Source organism: Ascaphus truei, unplaced genomic scaffold (assembly GCF_040206685.1).
Source record: "Ascaphus truei isolate aAscTru1 unplaced genomic scaffold, aAscTru1.hap1 HAP1_SCAFFOLD_3100, whole genome shotgun sequence".
NCBI classification, from domain to species: domain Eukaryota; kingdom Metazoa; phylum Chordata; class Amphibia; order Anura; family Ascaphidae; genus Ascaphus; species Ascaphus truei.
The window spans coordinates 6674-25856 of NW_027456072.1; the positions used below are offsets into that span (position 1 = coordinate 6674).

General features: G+C 41.7%; 1 protein-coding gene across 1 annotated transcript; it reads left to right on the forward strand.

Moving 5' to 3' along the window:
• The first annotated feature begins 450 nt into the window (after window positions 1-450).
• LOC142483228 (peptidyl-prolyl cis-trans isomerase FKBP9-like) lies at window positions 451-17905 on the forward strand. Its single transcript, XM_075583290.1, has 7 exons — window positions 451-619; window positions 2630-2819; window positions 5503-5648; window positions 7230-7419; window positions 8435-8580; window positions 15439-15625; window positions 17581-17905. Exons 1-7 carry the CDS (start codon window positions 532-534, stop codon window positions 17888-17890), a joined length of 1257 nt encoding a protein of 418 aa, XP_075439405.1. The 5' UTR covers window positions 451-531; the 3' UTR covers window positions 17891-17905.
• Window positions 17906-19183: the final 1278 nt, after the last annotated feature.

Sequence of the window (19183 nt, forward strand, 5' to 3'; positions counted from 1 at the left end):
GCAGGGCCTCCCTCTGCTTTATGTTGCTGCGTCTTAACCCATTGTTTGCACTTTCTTTTCTCTGCGCTGCGTACACTGTTGACACTGTATAAACACAATTATACATGTAGTCCATTAAAATCAATGCAATAACAGAGTGCTATGTTAACATAAACATATCTGTTGACTGCCCCATTATGTATATGACGTGCTAACCATAATTAGGACTCCTTTGACCTTGGTTTCATCTTAAGGCTCATTAACACTACATAGAAATATTGATTGTACATAAGGAATTAGTGAAAGACTCCACTTATAATAATTTATGGGGGGATGATTTTACTAGACATACATAGATTGGAACATAATCTTGTAAGAAGTGAGAAACCTTCTATTGTATTGTGTTAACAAGTTTGCTGGAACATTCAATGCTTCTTTATTAGAGTAGCATAATGAGGAGACCTACAGACTAACTCAAACTTTATTTTCTGCAGTTATGACCGAGGCTCCTCGAACAATGTATTTGTGGGTAAAGGACAACTTATTGCAGGAATGGACAAAGCCCTGATTGGAATGTGTGTAAACGAGAGGCGATTTGTGAAAATTCCACCCAGTCTCGCCTACGGGAGCGAAGGACTATGTAAGTGATCTACTTTGAGCATGAACAGGTGATGTGGGGCTGTTAAACACCTATTTTTTGTTTTAGAAATGTCTTGACCAATATGGGGTATCTACAATGCATTGCATTAAGTGGTTAAAATGGTAAATAGCAAGCATGTCAGGGAACGGAAGAAATAAATAACTTGAATATTGCCTTCAGGGGAATAGGCAGGACTGAAATCTCTCTCCTCTCACCTCTCTCATATATATATATATATATATATATATATATATATATATATATATATATATACACACACACACACACACACACACACACACACACACACACACACACACACACACACACACACACACACACACACACACACACACACACACACACACACACACACACACACACACACCCCCCCCCCCCCCCCCAACCTTATTGAGTTTCCATAGTATTTAATGATAATACAGGATGTCACAACATATCCCACCAACAATGGGAACCATGAACCCTGCTACATCTGTATATGTTTATATTTAAACATATTTCTAGCACTCACTTGCTTTTTTTATTCTGACTAACCTTAAAAGGCCAGTTCAAAGTACAGTACTCCTTAAAAAAAGTTATTAATACATTTTTTTTAAAATAATTTACCTAAATAGAATGGAGGTATAAAAGCATAAAAAAAAACCGCTGACTGAACTACAATACTCTTCAAGTGCTGAGGTTCCCGGTAACCGATGCTTTTTCTGTTTCGATGGGAAACCTCCACAGAGCCACCCGCTGAGATTTCACTGCCACTCAAACTCCAGCGTGGCCAGGAATTTGCAGTCTGATTGGCTGCCGGGCGACTCTGGTGGCGTTTCACGGGATGGAAAAAGCAGCAGGTTACCATAAGCACCTATAGAGAAGTTCAGCTGAGCATTTTGTACTTGTATGCAGCGTGTAGGTAGGTTGAACTGCCCCTTTAAAGGGACACATTTAACAAAGGGTTTCTAAACCAGACGTGGCTGAGACTAAATAGAAAGGTTCCCCAAAGTTAAAACAAAATATGACGTGATGCTTTTGTTTAAAACCAAAAATAAATGGAAAAGAAATTCACCATGCATTTGCAAACATTGTACATACGATAACTTTGTAATCGAGAATGCAGTTGTACAACCCCGTAGTGTGCGGTCTGTAACCAATTGTATCGGAAAGTTCATTAACTTAACTATTGGTGAACTGGTGAGGTCCTAAAAATAGGGGTTCCTTGAAGGGGGAAAAGAGAAACACTGATTGATTAATGTGACATAACATTACTTGAGAGCCAGTGAAAAAGGGGAGTGCATGATAATGCCAGAAGATATTCAGTAGTTGAATAAACTGGCACATAAACAGTTCATTTTAGTTGCAAGTTGTACCTCTTAAAAATCCGAGTAATTTTTTTTTAATGGCAGATCAAGCCACTAACCATGCCTGATTTTATGTGTTTGTCCAGAAATGGGGTTATCTGGGGTCAACGCCCCAATTGTTCTCTGACTGTAGAAATAAAGTAAAAACAGTTGTTTATGTTTGGTAAAAGAAATTCCTGAAGGGGGTCCGGAAATAGAAGAGGGTGTGGCCAGGAAGGTATTCCAGAATTGTGTAGATTTACTAAATATAAAAAATATCATGGGTCTAACAACGACTCACGAGAATTACAGATGAATCTTTGTAACAGTTGCGGTTGAACAAATTAAATTATATGAAACACTGCATGATTATGAGGATTCAAAGGACCATTTGTCTATCAAACTTTGCATTACAAAAACATCAAGATTGATATTCACACGTGTATTTTAATTATACAGACGCAACAGTGAAGCGTGTTTCTGTATCCAGGCAGCTTTTTATTCAATGAAAGCTTTTTTTCTTTCTTCCCCAAGCCATAAGGGCCAAGAGATTGATGAAGGGGGGAAGGTGTGTGTGTGTGGGGGTGTTTAGGACCCCCCCTCACAAGACCGCTTGTCCTCCATAAAAAAGCAGGAATAATGACATTGTCTCGCTTCTTCGCAGCGGGCGTCGTTCCCCCAGACGCAGTGGTTCACTTTGATGTCCTTTTGTTGGATATCTGGAATCCAGAAGACACAGTTCAGGTGGAGACCTATCACAAGCCGGAAAACTGCTCCCGTACAGTTGAAGTGTCTGATTTCATTCGTTACCATTACAATGGCACCTTGCTGGATGGCACTCTTTTTGACTCCAGGTGTGTGCTTCTATCACATGTATCGGCCCATGTACCTATTGTTTCTACCCATGTACCCACAGTAAATGCCCGCCCTTGCAGTATTGAGCTCCAGTCCGATCAATAATCCGTTCACCCCTTCACTGGCCAATTTAGCAGAGTAGGGGTAATCTATGAATTCAGTATGTGTCATTGAGTGGCTTTCATGCAGACCAAACTCCCATTACCAATCGCTAATGGAGAAATCCATGGGGGCTGTGCATGCGTTTCTCAAAAGGGAGTTTTCGCTAATTAATGGCGCGTTTAAGGCAGAAGTTTTACAGGTTTGTTAAATCTAATTTTGCTTCTTTTATTTTTTCCATCTGATGCTTCACTCAGGCGATTTTAAGCGTTTGAAATATTACGTTTCCTGGACGGTTAAAATGAAGCTCTCCCCACAGCCCAGTACACTGTATAGGATACTATGGTAATATGCAGAGGGGCTACTCTGGAGCAAGTTAGGAAGTAGTTCGATATATGATAATGTAATGAAACAATTGACTTTGATGTTCAAAATCCTAAACATTTTTTCAGTCGTGTTGACCTTCCAGCAAACTTGAGTCATATGTATGCTCAGAAAAGAGAGCAAAATGCGCTAAAATAAAAAATGACTTGATAGCGGTGCCATCAGTGTTATTGCACCGAGTCCCGCGCTTAGAGAGGCCCCACACTCTTCCCCACAACATTTAAACTGATTGCCGGTAGAGAGTGCAGGGCCTCTGTAAGTTCTGGCATCTTCTCCTTGTGATGCTGCGTCGCCATGACGCCGCAACGTTAGGTGGCAATGCATCGCCATGACAATGTGAGGTAGCCGGAGGAGATGCCAAACTCCCAGCCGACCCTGCACGAATCACACCCAGACCCAACGTTTTGCTCCCCAGAAGGACCTTCATCTCCTTTGAAACATCTGGTCTAGGTGTGATTCGTGTAGTCATTTTTTTATTTTTATCCCACTTTTGCTCTCTTTTCTGGTGCTGGTAATTTAATTATTTGGGATAAATAGTGAACTGCATGTACCTCTATACCTTGCACAGACTAGCCTTAAGGCCTCATTTTTCAGTAAGTGTGTATGTATATATGTATATATATATGTGTATATATATGTATATGTATATATATATATATATATATATATATGTGTGTATATATATATATATGTGTGTATATATATATATATATATATGTGTATATATATATATATATATGTGTATATATATATATATATATATATATATATATATATATATATATATATATATATTATAATAAAGAATATCACTTGTGAGCACATTCACATGTCTTAGACAAGTCTGCAACCCTGCCTTTCAACCATTATCACCTAGCATACAGTGCTCCCACTGCAGCAAGGGATTCTGTGAAATTACATGCAAATGAGCACACAATGTGTCACCTTTTGCCGGGAATATCCATTCACCATAACTTAAAATGTAATGGTAAACCTACCCAGCCTAGAAATATTGCAAAGCAAGTATAAACCAACCTCACACTGATGATACCCATCAAGGTTGAAACATGTCTGTGAGTGGTTTGACTTGCTTTGCTAGTCCCATGCTGTGCTTAAAATCTGTGTGAACGGTGATGCATCAGCTTAAATGGTTTCCATGTGAATGGATATTCCAGGCAAAAGGTGTCACATTGTGTGCTCATTTGCATGTCATTTCCCAGAATCCCTTGCTGCAGTGGGAGCACTGTATGCTAGGTGATAATGGTTGAAAGGCAGGTTTGCAGACCTGTCTAAGGCTGGTAATTTCAGGCGCGCGGAGGCTGAGGGAAAGAGGGGGTGCTTTCTCTGGCCATGGTACGCGCGCCGTCGTTGGGTTTGTTTTGGGGGCGTTCCAGTGACGTCACGGAGCTGGTTCGCCCTCATTGGGCGAACCGCTCACGTGACCGGCCTGTCGCGCCAAGAAATCAGTTTCAACTGATTTCTTTCGCAACGAGCGCCCCCTCCCGCTTCCGCGCGCACGTGCCCGCATGCCACATAGACGCGAACACTGCCTTAAGGCAGTCTGTTCGCTCGTCCGCACGGTCTGCCATTCCATGGACGCAGCCTTAGACATGTGAATGTGCTCACAAGTGATATTCTTTATTGGCTATATGCTAACGGTGGAGGTTTTTTTGTTGCCTTTTTCACCCACCATAACTTAAAATGTTATGTATGTACGCATGTACACACGCACGCACGCACACACGCACACTACCTTTTAGTGGAGTTCTGAATAATGTAATAGTATTGTGGTTTCTGCTACCAGTTTGATATTCTGCTGCTTTAATAACCCTTGCTAGGCACTTGTAATCATTTGCTGGTGCATTTGAATCAGTCCAGTGTTCGTGTTTCATAATCGGACATTCATTTTTACATTCTACAGCATCTACCAAAAAAAATCTAATTTGGAAAGCATTAAACTGAAGAAATTTGGCATAAAATATTAGTAACAAAACACCTCTCAATGTTATTCTCAACTTCACACGTTGTGACAGCTAATCTGTGATAATTGTTGGAATGAGACTGATCTTTGATGGATAACGGGGAGGATAAGTGCTGAACGTATATTTAACAACACACTTTGGCAAATGTATGAGTTTAGGATTAGAAGAGCTGCATCACACACGCATATGACCAGTGTTGTTTGTTCTTCTTTGAAAGCCACAACCGCATGCAAACTTATGACACCTACGTGGGAATTGGCTGGCTCATCCCTGGCATGGATACCGGTCTCCTGGGAATGTGCGTGGGCGAGAAACGTATCATCACGGTGCCTCCATTCCTGGCGTATGGAGAAGATGGGGACGGTAAAATAATAGTCTAATGGATTGAATGTATTTTTTTTAACAACACAACAAACCCCTGCTCTGAATGTCCTATACTCTTATCTTTGGTGCAAGCGACATACAGTAGACCATATTTACTAAGTGCTGCTTCTCCATCCGGCATCAGAGAACACCTTACGACCCACTCAAGTCAATGGGGCCCTAAGGTGTCCTGGGCCCCTGGAAGTGTCTTTTGGAATAGCCCATTAGCTATCTTATGTGGGCAGGCATACCCCGCATTAACGTACGCAATGGGACCGGAGCATGTATGTAAAGAGAAAATGTACTTAAAGTGAAGCGCTTCCTTTTTTCCACTTATCGATGCATGTACTGTACGGCAATCGTCATATACGTGAACAACGGATGTAAATAACGCATTTGTAACAAGCTCTATAGTCTCCCCACTTGCGCGCAGCTTCGGTACAGGTAGGGAGCCGGTATTGCTGTTCAGGACGTGCTGACAGGCGCATGCGCGAGCTGCCGTTTGCCTATTGGATGATATGTCCTTACTCGCGAGTGTACTTAATTAAAGTGAGTGTCCATAAACCGAGGTATGTCTGTAGTTTGTATTTTTCTCCTGAAGACAATTTTACAGTCTTCCTGGCAATAAGTAAGGATCATAACATCCGCGAGTTCATAACACCTGCAAAAATATCTTGGTATATTGCATAATTATGTTTTACTGCATTGGTTTTCAATCATCCCGCTCATTGCATTCACCAAGCTCTGTTTGTATGGAATCTAACTGCATTCTCATGTTCACGAAAACATTGGTGATTCTTAACGTCCGGGCTGAAAACTACTGTTCTACTACCAAATTTCAACAGGCTTTTCAACTTTCAGGTGGTCAGTTTTGTAAAACCATTTCAGTGTAATTGGATTCCTAAGGAAAGATTCCATAGCCCTTAAAGTAATAGTCTTATCTGTTTCTATCACGTGAAAAACTACCATGTATATCTTCTTGTCGGGAACACTAGATTCAAACATATCAAATCTGTTTGAGTAATGACAGCACATAATTATTTTGCAAAAGGAGGAAAGTCACACTAACTTTTTACAACTGGCAAACAGTCTTATCACAAAAGACATTAGCTAAAGACCGAAAACACCCTTTCCATGGAAATACTACTTATTCTTGTCCGATTTTTTTTTTTAAAGGGGTCAATCGGCTACATTTAATCTATTAAACATGCCCTTTACTCACGTGAATGGGCTTTAAGGTGTCTTCCTGCGCTGGAAGGTATCATACAACTTAACACCTTTATAGGCTTATGGGTTTAAGGAGTAAATTCTACATACTCCTAAACGTCCGTCAGTGGGGATTTTTGCTGGTTCCGGCCCATACGGCCACTCCGGAGTATATAAAATATACCACTAAGTGGGTTAAAGCTTGGCACTGTTTAATAAATCTGATCCTTGGTGACTTTTCCATATTTGAGGAAAACAAATGCCTCTTCAATCTTGTGGTATAACCTTGTTGTTCATAATCACCAGTGTAGGACACGTCTAAACCTTGGATTATCTCTAGTAATATACACCAATGACACGTTCATCCTTTGGCAGGCAAGGATATCCCTTCCCAGGCGTCTCTGGCCTTCGATGTGGTGTTGCTGGATTTGCACAACCCGAAAGATAGGATCACTGTGGAAAACCAACATGTGCCAGAAAACTGTGAGAGAAGGACACAAGCCGGGGACTTCATCAGATACCACTACAATGGGTCATTGCTAGATGGCACATTCTTTGACTCCAGGTGCCTAACTACTGATTCTTATACTATGCAAAATTCAAAACACACAGGGAGAGGAGGAGCTAGGTATTTTTGCGCCAGGTCAAGTTCCACCAACAGCGCCCCCAAAAATATTATAGAACCAAGGCAACACAATCTTGTCATTTTTAACTGTAATTGTGAATTTTTTGTATGTTCTCTCGCCCCGCCCCCTTTATTTCTTTCCCCTCTCCCCTTTTTTTCTCTCTTTCTTCGCCCTTTTTTCTCTCTCCTCCTGCTCTTTTTTCTCCCTCCCCCTTTTCTCTCACCCCACCTTTTCTCTCTCCTCCCACCCTCTCACCCACTCCTCTACCCCCTTCCTCTCTCTACCCCCCCTCCCTCTCTCTCCTCCCTCTCTCTCCTCCCTCCTCCTCCCTCGTTCTCTCTCCTCTCCCCCCTTCCCCTCTCCCCCCCTCTTCCCACATCAGTCTCTCACTCGCCCCTCCCTTCCCCTTTTGTTTCTCACCTCCCCCTATCACTCTCGCTCCCCCCCCCCCCTGCCCACCAGCCTCTCACTTCGCTCCTTCCCCAAGTCTCTCCTCCTACTCTCTCCCCTCTGCTTCCGCCACGCGCTACCTCCTGCACCCTCATCCAGCGCTCGTGCTTCCTCCTCTGCTCACCACCGCATGCCCACCCTGCGCCGGGGCAGCTGCCCAGCTCCCTCCCTCCTAGTTCCGCCTGCGCACACGGGCACCAGGTTATCCAGAGCTGCGGCAAAAGCGGAAGCTGTACATTTATTTATTACCCTACCCGAACTGCAAGCCATTTACCTCTTTAACAATGTTGCAGTGGCATTAAAGGATTTAAGGCTGAAAGTTAGTGAGATGCATTTTCACTGCTGTTGTGCATTCTAGAGAAAGTTACGCCAACCTCCGACTGCTTTGTGTCCCTCTGTGCCCCACTGATTGCGGTTTTACTGACAGAGGAGACGGTCATGCATTGCTTTGACTTACCCATTCAGGTTGTTTCATTTTGAAAATGTCTCGGTCTTGATTTGTAGCTACTCGCGGAACCACACCTATGACACCTACATTGGAAAGGGCTACGTGATCTCTGGGATGGATGAAGGTTTGCTTGGCCTGTGCGTTGGAGAAAGGAGGAGGGTGACGATACCACCACATCTGGGTTACGGAGAAGAAGGGAGAGGTCGGTGTATATCAGTTACTCTACAATCCAGCAAAGCAGAGGAGTTATACAAGTTTATATAGTGTGTGTATAGATTAAATGGATGGATAGATAAATATATAGATAGATCTATATATCTCCAATAGGACCGACGTGCCAAATTGTGGTTCCCGGTGCAGTGTGTGTGGGGCTTCTTCCCTTCTCCGTAGTCTTACCTGTTGGGCAGTTGCAGCGGCACTTGGGGGAGCCCACTCAGAGAGTACGGAAGTTGGGCCCCACCGGAAGTCAGGCCCGGCTTCCGTGATTGCCGCATGGGTGGGATCCCTCCGTCGCCACAACCGTTCCACAGGTGGGGTCCCGCGGGGCCCGGTGCAGTCGCACCAATGGCACTGCCATCAAGCCGGCCCTATTTCCAAACATTGAATGTTAAGTGCTTGTTTCACCAGTAGCTGAAGATGCCAAGTTAGTACCTTTTGAATGATGAGTAGGAAATGCTAATGGGGATATTTATCAAAGCCTAGCCGGTGAGAATGCAATAAGTAATAAGTCCATTCATATCCCTCTTAGAACCAAAGTGTAATAATCACGGTGACTTGTTTCATCGTTAATTCTAGTGTTCATTTCTTTACAAAGGGATGTTTTTTGGTCGGCTATGTACAATGGCTCTTTTTTAAACGTGCTTTGCTATTTAGGATACAACATAAACCATGTTGTTAAAGCATCAGTTCCCTCGGGGCCAGCCTTTTTATTTACATGTACAGGGGGTCCTCGCTTATCCGATTGCGGGTCAATGTTATTCGGCGGTGGTGACCATCGGATTGCGGGTCAATGTTATTCGGCGGTGGTGACCATCGGGTAAGTGGGTCCAATGTCGGATAATGCGTCCATCAGAGTGCATTATGCGGTGTCGGATAAGGCATCCGACGGAAAGCGGGAAGTCGGATACCGAGGACGCCTGTATAGGAAGGAAGGGTCTCCGGAGCTGAACCGTGTTAATTTCAGCTAAGAGGACCCCTTGCTTTCTGAGATACCTACTGGGACAGGTGCTTCATGGAGGTTTAAACCCCCGTGTGACGGGGCTCCTGTGAAGCGGCAGATTTAAACCGCCATTTTGATTTGCCTGGAAGAGACTGCACCGGCGGCATCTTCTTAGGGAAGTATCCCGTAGATGAAATCAATGTAGTTCAATTCCAGAAACTCTCTGCTTCCTATACATGTATAAATAAAAGGAGGTGGGGGGCAGGGAACTGCTCCTTTAAGAACCTAACCATATAACTGGCTCTATTAAATAAGCATAATCATTCTTTAAAGCGGCAGTTTAAGCGGTTGTTTTTTATTTTTCCCCTTTAATATGTGCATCAATACAATCCACACAATGATAAGTAATGAGCTAAGTTGCCAATCGATCCGTTCTCCTGTGATCGTCCGGGGAAGATTTGACTCGTGGGTTCACTAAATGGCTGCCAGTGCAGCAGAAGAGGAGCAAAGATGCAAAGCTCTGTGGGGAAGATCATGTGACCAGGCAGTCAATAGATAAAATTGGTGCACTGCTAGAGAGAGGGCAGGGCTCAAAAAGGGGCGTGCCAGAGCCTTTTTCAGAAGAGGATGTGACTTTGTAAATGGTTGCTATAGAAACATAAAATGCTTGCTACATTATAATACATTAAAAATGTCTTTCAAAGTTGTTTAAAAAATGCTACAAGTATTTTCTCATAGTACAAAACTGATTTATTAAAATAAAAATCACACATGTAGGATATTGCTTGGTCTGCAGCTTTAAAACATATATTTAGGGCCCTATTTACTAAGCAATGCTACTCAAAAAGAAACATTCCCATGCCAGAAGACACCTTACAGTGTGTCCGTTGATCACTCAAAAAGGCAACACATTAGCCACATATACATATGGTGCACAGGCAAAAGGTACGGGGCAGCTATGGGTATGAGCTTCTCCCGGCCAGTTAGCGTGTTAATGCTGGCACACTGATGAATACTGTCCCGTTCCTCTCCTTGCACTGGGAATTAGTAACTAGCACGGGCAGTGGCGGATTTATAAATATGCCGCCCATATGCACTTACCTTCGTAACGCCTGGGCCACTGCCTCCTCCTTCGTGCCGCCCTCCTCCTCCTTCAGCGTCGCTGCATCAAATGAGGTTGCAGTGTCACATGGTCTTGCGATGCTATGGCAACATGACATCACAGCGTCACGTTACCATGGTAACGTGATGTCGCAGGATCAGTTGTCGCACCATCACGTTGCCATGGCAACACAATGCCATGTGTCATTGCAGCATAGTTTCAGTGCATAAAATAGGAAATGATCCTTACTTTAAAGGAGATGCCAATGTTTGAGTTTGTCTCCCAAATTCGTGTATGAGAATTGATCTTTCTGTTCAAACAGACTCCCTACAGCTGTATCCTTCTGAAGGATATACCAATCTCTTTGTATGATAGATTTGACATGGTAGTATAGGTGATCACACATGGAATGCATTCTGTCTCAACTTGTGCCTTATAGTTCCTTTGCTGTGCTGGATATTCTACAGGCACTGAGGAGAAATTGGCTATATAGGATGCCTTTTGCATTCCTAGGATTTAAACTACCAGCCTGCAGTACATTGTTCCAGTAAATTGAATTAATTCCTGCTGAGGAATTGTATAAAAACCACGAGGCGATCAAAATCCCTAGGAAATCACTATTACTGTAAGTCCTGCCAAGAAGTCACAAGTTGATCACACATGGAATGAATGCTGCTCTGAGGTTGTTCCTTGCCTAACATGCTTCCAAAACATTTCTACACAATCTGCTCAATTGTTCTACGTGTCTCTCACGGATTTGCACCTCGTCAGGAATCCTCCTCTATAACCTCACCTCAGGTTGTTTTGGATTGAAATGTACACTTATGTTCATGTGAGCTATATTCCTCTACATATCCACCATCTCCTAATTTATAGAGGTATACCTATAGACAGTGGTCAACAAATCACCAAAAAAAATCTACTCGCCACCTAGTACCACACGTGTGCTGCTTGGGCCAATAGGAGCTCGCCACAATGTTAAATCCACTTGCCCGGGGCATGCAAATGTATAGGTTTGTCGAACACTGCCTATAGATGTCCATAACATTTATTTTCCTGGCAGATTTGCCATACGTACTCGGCTCTGATTCCACTTTATTCCTAGCTAGTCCCAATAGTCTTTTTATATTGAATAGTTTACCTCATACCAGTTCAGACTCCTCATTATTAGATTTGTTTACTACACTGTTGAATTAAGAGGATCTGCCATCCATCAGTCTGACTTGCATACAGTTGAACCTTCCCCTGAGTGTCATTCTTAGTTCTATTTCGTTTCTGAGTATGTTTTTGTCATAAAGCGTATGTATGTGTAACTTTATTTATATAGCGCCCACAATATACTCAGCGCTTTACAAAAGAGACAGTGCATGATATTTTAATACACTAGGTGCAAAAAACTAAATCAGCCAATAGGAAAGGAAATCCCTTCCCCCCGAGAGCTTACAATCGAAGTGGTATGTTGGGATATTTACAGAGACAGCAGGTGAGGGAATAAGTGCTGTAGATGGCAGTGCTTGGCCACAATGGGTGGTAGGAGCGTCTGTGGGTGTGGGACAGTAGCCATGAGTCCAGGCTAATGAAATACTTTGTTTAAGAGGGGAGTTTTAAAGTTTGACTTAAAGGTCGGGAATTAAGGTGCTTGGCATATACTGAGCGTGAGGGATTTCCACAGGTAAGGGGCAGTGAGGGAAAAAAATGTTTAAGGCGAGAGAGAGCAGTAGGGGTGGAGAGGTGGAGAGGAGATAGTTATGGGTAGAGCGTAGAAGACTAGTGGGGGCATAACGAGAGATCAACACTGATATGTAGGAAGGAGCAGATGAGTGGAGAGCCTAAAAGGTAAGGAGGATAACTGTGGTGATCCCAAATTTAAATGGGAAGCTAGGAGAGGGATTTAAGGAGAAGAGCAGAGACTGTTTTAGCAGCAGAATTTTGGATAGATTGCAAAAGAGAAATGTGTGATGCAGGGAGGCTTGTTGGCAGTATGTTACAATAATCCAGACGAGAGAGGATAAGAGCATGCAGTTTTAGCAGTAGATTGACAGAGGAAAGGGCGGATCTTGGCAATATTACGGAGGAAGAAATTATACATTTTATTCATGCCGTGAATGTGATTGGAGAAGTTATGGTGAGGTTTTAGGTTTGTGTGCGTGTGCGCGTGTGCGCGTGTGTGTGTATGTATGTGTGTATGTGTATATATATATATATAGAACACACAAAAGGAGAAGTTGCTCAACACATAATATATAAGGTTAACTCAAGCCCTTTAATAAAACTAACTATAAGGGTAAAATAAAATATATACCCCAATTAAAGTCAGTATATAAATTAAATAGGACCTGATGGTGCTAGGGGATAGTGAAAACTATATAAGACACACAGATGAAAAGAACAAAGACAATCCCCTTAGTAGCACTCTAAATTACACCTAAACTAATCTATAAGATAAAGATGGTTAAAAAGAAACAGATGCTCCGCCAATTCAGAAAAAATGAACAAGATTTTATTGATTAAACAACAAGACACACTAACTTAAAAACATAAAAATACTAAAGACAGCCTATGAAAATATATATGTATCAAAAATATAAAGAGAGGACTACTAATCAAACACTATCAGTATTACAAAAAAAAACAAAAAAACTAAAATGTGTCTAAATAAAGTTTAAATAATGACAACAAAGTAGTTTAGTCTAACATAATAGGCAATACAAAATATATTCCCACTGACATATGCATGAAAGAATAATAAATCATTGCGTTGGAAAAAGTATATAGTCAATGACCCAGTATATAGCCAGGAAAAATTAGTATGTATACCAAAAACAGAGGGGAAAAAAAGAGATAAAGCAACCAGGGAAAAATAATATAACAATAATAATAGTTATACCCTGAACAGCATTTCCCCAAAATGAAATCAATGAGAACTGATGCAGCAAATAAAGAAAAATATGACTAATAAAGACATATTAGCAAACAGAGTCATACATATTGAAAACACCACAAAGCGCAGCACTGCAAGGACAGGTAATGCCCAAACAGTAAGGAGGGTAATACTCAGCTGCAGCTAGATTGTGTAGAGTTTGTGTCCATATTGATTGTACAGGATGTGTTTCCAAAGTCTGCTTATAACAGGAACAAAAAATAAAGTCCAAAATGCTGCATCATTCCATATGTATATATATATATATATATATATATATATATATATATATATATATATATATGGTTGCAGATATATGGGGTGTGTATATATATATATATATATATTATTCATATAAAAATATTGCTTGTGAGCACATTCACGTCTTAGACAGGTCTGCAACCCTGCCCTTCACCATTATCACCTAGCATACAGCACTTCCACTTCAGCAAGGGATTCTGGGAAATGACATGCAAATGAACACACAGTGCCACCTTGAGACAAAAGGAGAAGGAGTGGCTCAGTGAGTAAAGACACTGACTGACACTGAGATTGCTGCAGGGGAGCCTTGTTCAATTCCCGGTGTTGGCTCCTTGTGACCTTGGGTAAGTCACTTTATCTCCCTGTGCCTCAGGCACCAAAAAAAAATAGATTGTAAGCTCTACGGGGCAGAGACCTGTGCCTGCAAAATGTCTCTGTAAAGCGCTGCGTACAATTAGCAGCGCTATACAAGAACATGCTATTATTATTATTATATATATATACATAAATATATATATATATATATATATATATATATATACATAAATAAAACGGAAATAGCCGTGTTAGTCCAGTTGCGATAGTGCACACACACACACACACACACACACACACACACCACTACCCCCCCTCACCCTCACTAGCTGTTACTTGTAGGAGGTAAGGTGGCCTTTTGTTAGTCATCTAATGGGCTGAAATCTTTACTTTTTGGGCTCTGCTTTTAAAAAACAATTAAGCTTTTCAGCCACGTGCGTGTATACGTTCTTATTGTATTTTGGCTAGTATTTCACTATTGCTGTATGAGTTATGTCTGTACATTTTTTCCATCAGAATAACAGATGTCGCTATTTCCTAAACTGCTTTTGGATGTCAGTATACTGCTTACATATGATAATGTGTATGACATTAGGATATGCTAGTGTTTGGCTTTATTGCACTTTATTGGCACTAAGCAGAGGTGGGAGGTGTATTTTTTGCACACAGAGGTTGTTCATCGCCCCATTGTTCCCCAGATATGCTGTTACCCCCTACACCTGACACAGATTTTGTCCCCCACAATGTATCACATCATTACATTTCTGATATATAAAAGACAGCAAAAATGTTTATTTAGACACCATTTTAATTTGGCGGAGACGCAAATCCAGATTAAAACATAATAATAAAAAAAAAAGGAGTGGGTACGTACCTCCACACAGCTGTAACCCATTGTAACCCGGGATAGAGAGAAAACAATAAGTGGGTGCAGGAAGCACAGTGACTAAAGTATAGCGATTACGCACTTCGATTTTACATTGTCGAATCTGCATATATGAGTAATCCCTGGGCTTGTGTGCAACCTGCATTCATTTATTGCTTCTTGCTGGTTTTGCAAACTCTTGATCCAATTGTAAGGGATTCTCAGATATTGCCCGTTCAATCAAATGGATTATGAATTCTAAGCACTGCGTGTTGCAACGTCCAGTATCATGACCTGGTGGTGAGGATCAATCCATTACAATTGCAACGGGTAATGGCTGTTGCATGTTGTGATAATGTACAAACCATCTTGCCAAGTGATTCTTGGTCAAATGTATATGATCCCTGTAACTTCCTTATCCCTGACTCTGCTTGGCAGGGAAGATCCCAGGGTCGGCCGTGCTGGTATTTGACATCCATGTCATTGATTTCCACAACACCGGGGACTCCGTCAACATCACTTCACAATTCAAGCCCAGCAACTGCACCGTGCTGAGTAAGAAGGGAGACTACCTAAAGTATCACTACAATGCCACTCTTATGGATGGCACTATGCTCGATTCAACGTAAGTACTCATGAATTGAGAACCAGGCACAGCTGATCATTAATGTCACATTCATGAAAAGAACAGCATGTTTAGCTCAGCTAGAGTTGAAAGACAAGACCAGACAAAAGGCATTTGTGAGACAGATCATTTTATTTTGGACATAGTCATTGGGCCTGAAAAAAGTGATCTATATTAAGAATATAATTTGACACAGGGACTATATCATTAGCCTAAATAACATGTGCCTATGGAGGCTCTTTACTGGAAAGCTGTAGCAGACATGAGTCTGCTATTCAAGTAAACAGTGGTTTGCTTTCATGTTGCCCACTGAGCTTTGTTTAGTGACGGATGGAAAGATACAAATATTTTCCCAACCACAAACCAACAGTTAGGATCCCGCTAAGAAAACATCTACCACATCTGTCCAAACACTTCACCTCCAACAACGGCAGAAATGCCAAGCCAGAGAAGCATTACATTCTGTAAATTATTGCTATTTAGTGAAGCCTTGAAAGTGACCAGCAGCTGCAAACTACGTATTGGAATAATTACCACTAGGGATGTTCGAAACGTTCGCAGAAGGTTGCGAATCATGTGTCATTTGCCCTTTTTTGAGTCGCAGTCAGAATTCGGAAGCAATTGGACACGTATCAAGTCGATGTGTATTGCAACTTTATTTCATATGCTAATTTCTGGCAGTCTCTAAAATCATTAGGTTTGCTTAATGCTGAGACTTGGAAATAGGGCACATGATTAGGGTTGCCAGGTGGCTTCTCAAAAATACTGGACTCAATGGTGAAAGGTCACTATGTCAAGGGAGGCAATACCGGACACATACATGCCCAGTATTACAGTACCTCTCATTTTTTACTGGACAGAGTATCCAAATACAGGACAGTACAGTTCAATACCAGACACCTGGCAACCCTACACGTGATACATGTTTCACTCACTGACTGGTGCTATTTCACTGAAAGTTGACTAATTTGGTGACATTATTACCCCTTTGAGGCTTTGCTAAACGTTTAGTAGGAAATCTATTTTGGGAAAAAACGCTTAAAATGTGAATGCATTTTGGACACTTTGGCACGTTTCTAATTTCCCCACTAATTTGTTGTCAATTCATTGTTTGTTTTTTCCAATATCTATTATTACAAAAATAAAAACTGCATGCTTTATTTGATGGCTTATGGCAAGTTTTTACCCAGAGTCCTTTGCAGCCTGCAGCGTGCAAAGAATCTGGATTTTAATTCCTTTGGTGTCCTGTTTGTTTGCACTTGTTGTTTTCTAATGCTTTGTATTCTAAAGTGTAGTTTATAAAGTGTTACACACATGGCTGGCACTGTATAACTAACAATATAAATTATAGATGCTCCCTTCGATTTTGTTTTGCCTCTAAAAAATGTGTTTGGGGATCCTTATGGTTGAGGATTTTCCTGAAGTTCGTTGCTTCTGGTTTTGGTGGAGCAGGGTGGGGGTGGGGGCACGGGCCAAAATATAATCCTCCCACGCAAAATGATGGGTGAAATATGAAGGGCGACTGAGAAAAACCAACAGGGGTGGTTGGGAGAAGCAGAGCTTCCCAGAAGAGGGGTGTAGCTTGGACGTCCAGTAGGGGGCCTGAGAATTGGGAAATTAGTGTGCTGGGGATTGGGAGGTGAGAGTGAGCTTGCCGGGGAGTATCTATGAGGAAATGCAGGGAGGGTTCTGCCTCATTAGCGGCTCTGGTTCAGGCCCCGGAGGTTGAGATTTTACTCCCTCGACTACACCCATCTCTAATATACATAAATACAACGCTCCATATTTTGTTTTAGTTCAGGCGCATTAATGGGAAAATAATGTCTTCTACATCTGTAGAGAGCCCAAAAGGGGTAAATAATAATATCATCCGGTAGATTTTTGTTTTTATATACCCGTTTCCCATGGCTATACATAAGGAAGGAACATGCTATGATATCCTTTTATTTCCTTAGGCATCAGTACGGCAAAACTTACAACATAGTACTGGGATCTGGACAAGTGGTACTGGGAATGGATATAAGCCTCAAAGACATGTGCGTTGGAGAGACGCGTACAGTTGTTATCCCCCCACACTTGGGTTATGGAGAGGCTGGAGTAGGTGAGTTAATACAAGATCTTAAGGCCTTGGGGTGTGAAGCCGTCTCCCTCTTGTTTGGAAAGATATCAAATAAATGCGCAAGAGAGAGAGAGAGACCGCTTCCTAGCATATTGAAGAGAGGTCTCCTATGTGGACCAAAGTGTGGACCATACCGGTCCAAATGAATGACCGGTACTTGTATGTACGTCTGGGGGAATTCACGCTATTTTTTTTTTAACCAAAATCCAACAGCTATATGTATTTGTAATTTTTTCTTTTAAGTCTTTATACACTGTGAGCTGAGACTCTTTGTGTGTTCAGCAAGTGTGTGTTTGCACAGCCTGGGCCCGAACTTTCCCCCTTCCCTTATTTTTATTGCCTCTCTGATGAGGACATGGTGTGCTAAGGGTAAAGAAAACACTTCATTGACAACAAACACTTCTGCATTGAAAGCCCCCCGAGGAATGCAATTTGTAATTCATTTCCAAAGAACGTATCCAAATATTTTTATTTAGCACGTTTAGGCTAGTTTAAGGAAGCCAATTCATTGATTAAAATGCAGGCATACGCTTATAGGTGTACATGTTAAAATGGACAAGAAGCAAAAAGTGACACTGTGCTCAAATTGCATGTCATTACCCAGAACCCCTGGCTACAGTGGAAGCGTTGTATGCCAAGTGATAATGGTGAAAGACCGGTTTGTGTCTGAGACATGGGAATGTGCCCACAAGTGGCATTTTTATTTGCTGTTAAGTTCTTTACAAAAGATTTTGTTTGATCAGATACTTTAGGATTGCATGTTTGAAGATTAAAACACGGACAATGGGGAGTCTGGATAGGAGGGTGGCTTAGTTACTTGTCAGTCTTGTTTTCTGCACCTCAGTGATAAGGTGAGATGTATTTATGGCAACTTCATGTCTGCGGGACAATTAAGAAAAGGGACAGTGATAAAGGAAAGTTTAGACAGATATATGGGCTTTAAACCCAGCCTAAACGTCCTATCACAATCATTACTCAGGATACACTTTCGAAAATGAAATAAAACACTTGTTTGATTTCTTTATTTAACCCCTCTACTGCTTTTTCAGTGTGTTGCTGCCCCTTGGTTATAAAATAATTCACCTAATTTTACCTTATCCCTTCCATTAGCTCAATGTGGTCTTATGTGGGACTCCACAATTAACTCGGATCTATGTACCGTAGGTGGCCTTACGGGGATAGAACATGGCAGACAGAATTAGATGAGGCTGAAAATTCAGTCCGATGCTGTCAGATAGACATTGCGAGAGCCATTCAACAATGAACTCGACATGGTTTTCTGGGAAAGGAAATTGCAGCCATAGAGTCTCACTGATACAGTGGCAATTCTAACGCTAACATTGTTTTTGAGATATGTTTGTAAAACATTTAGGATAGCACGTGTTATGAGCCACTCATCTGATTGGGGTTTAGGTATATGATAATTCTGTGCATGACTA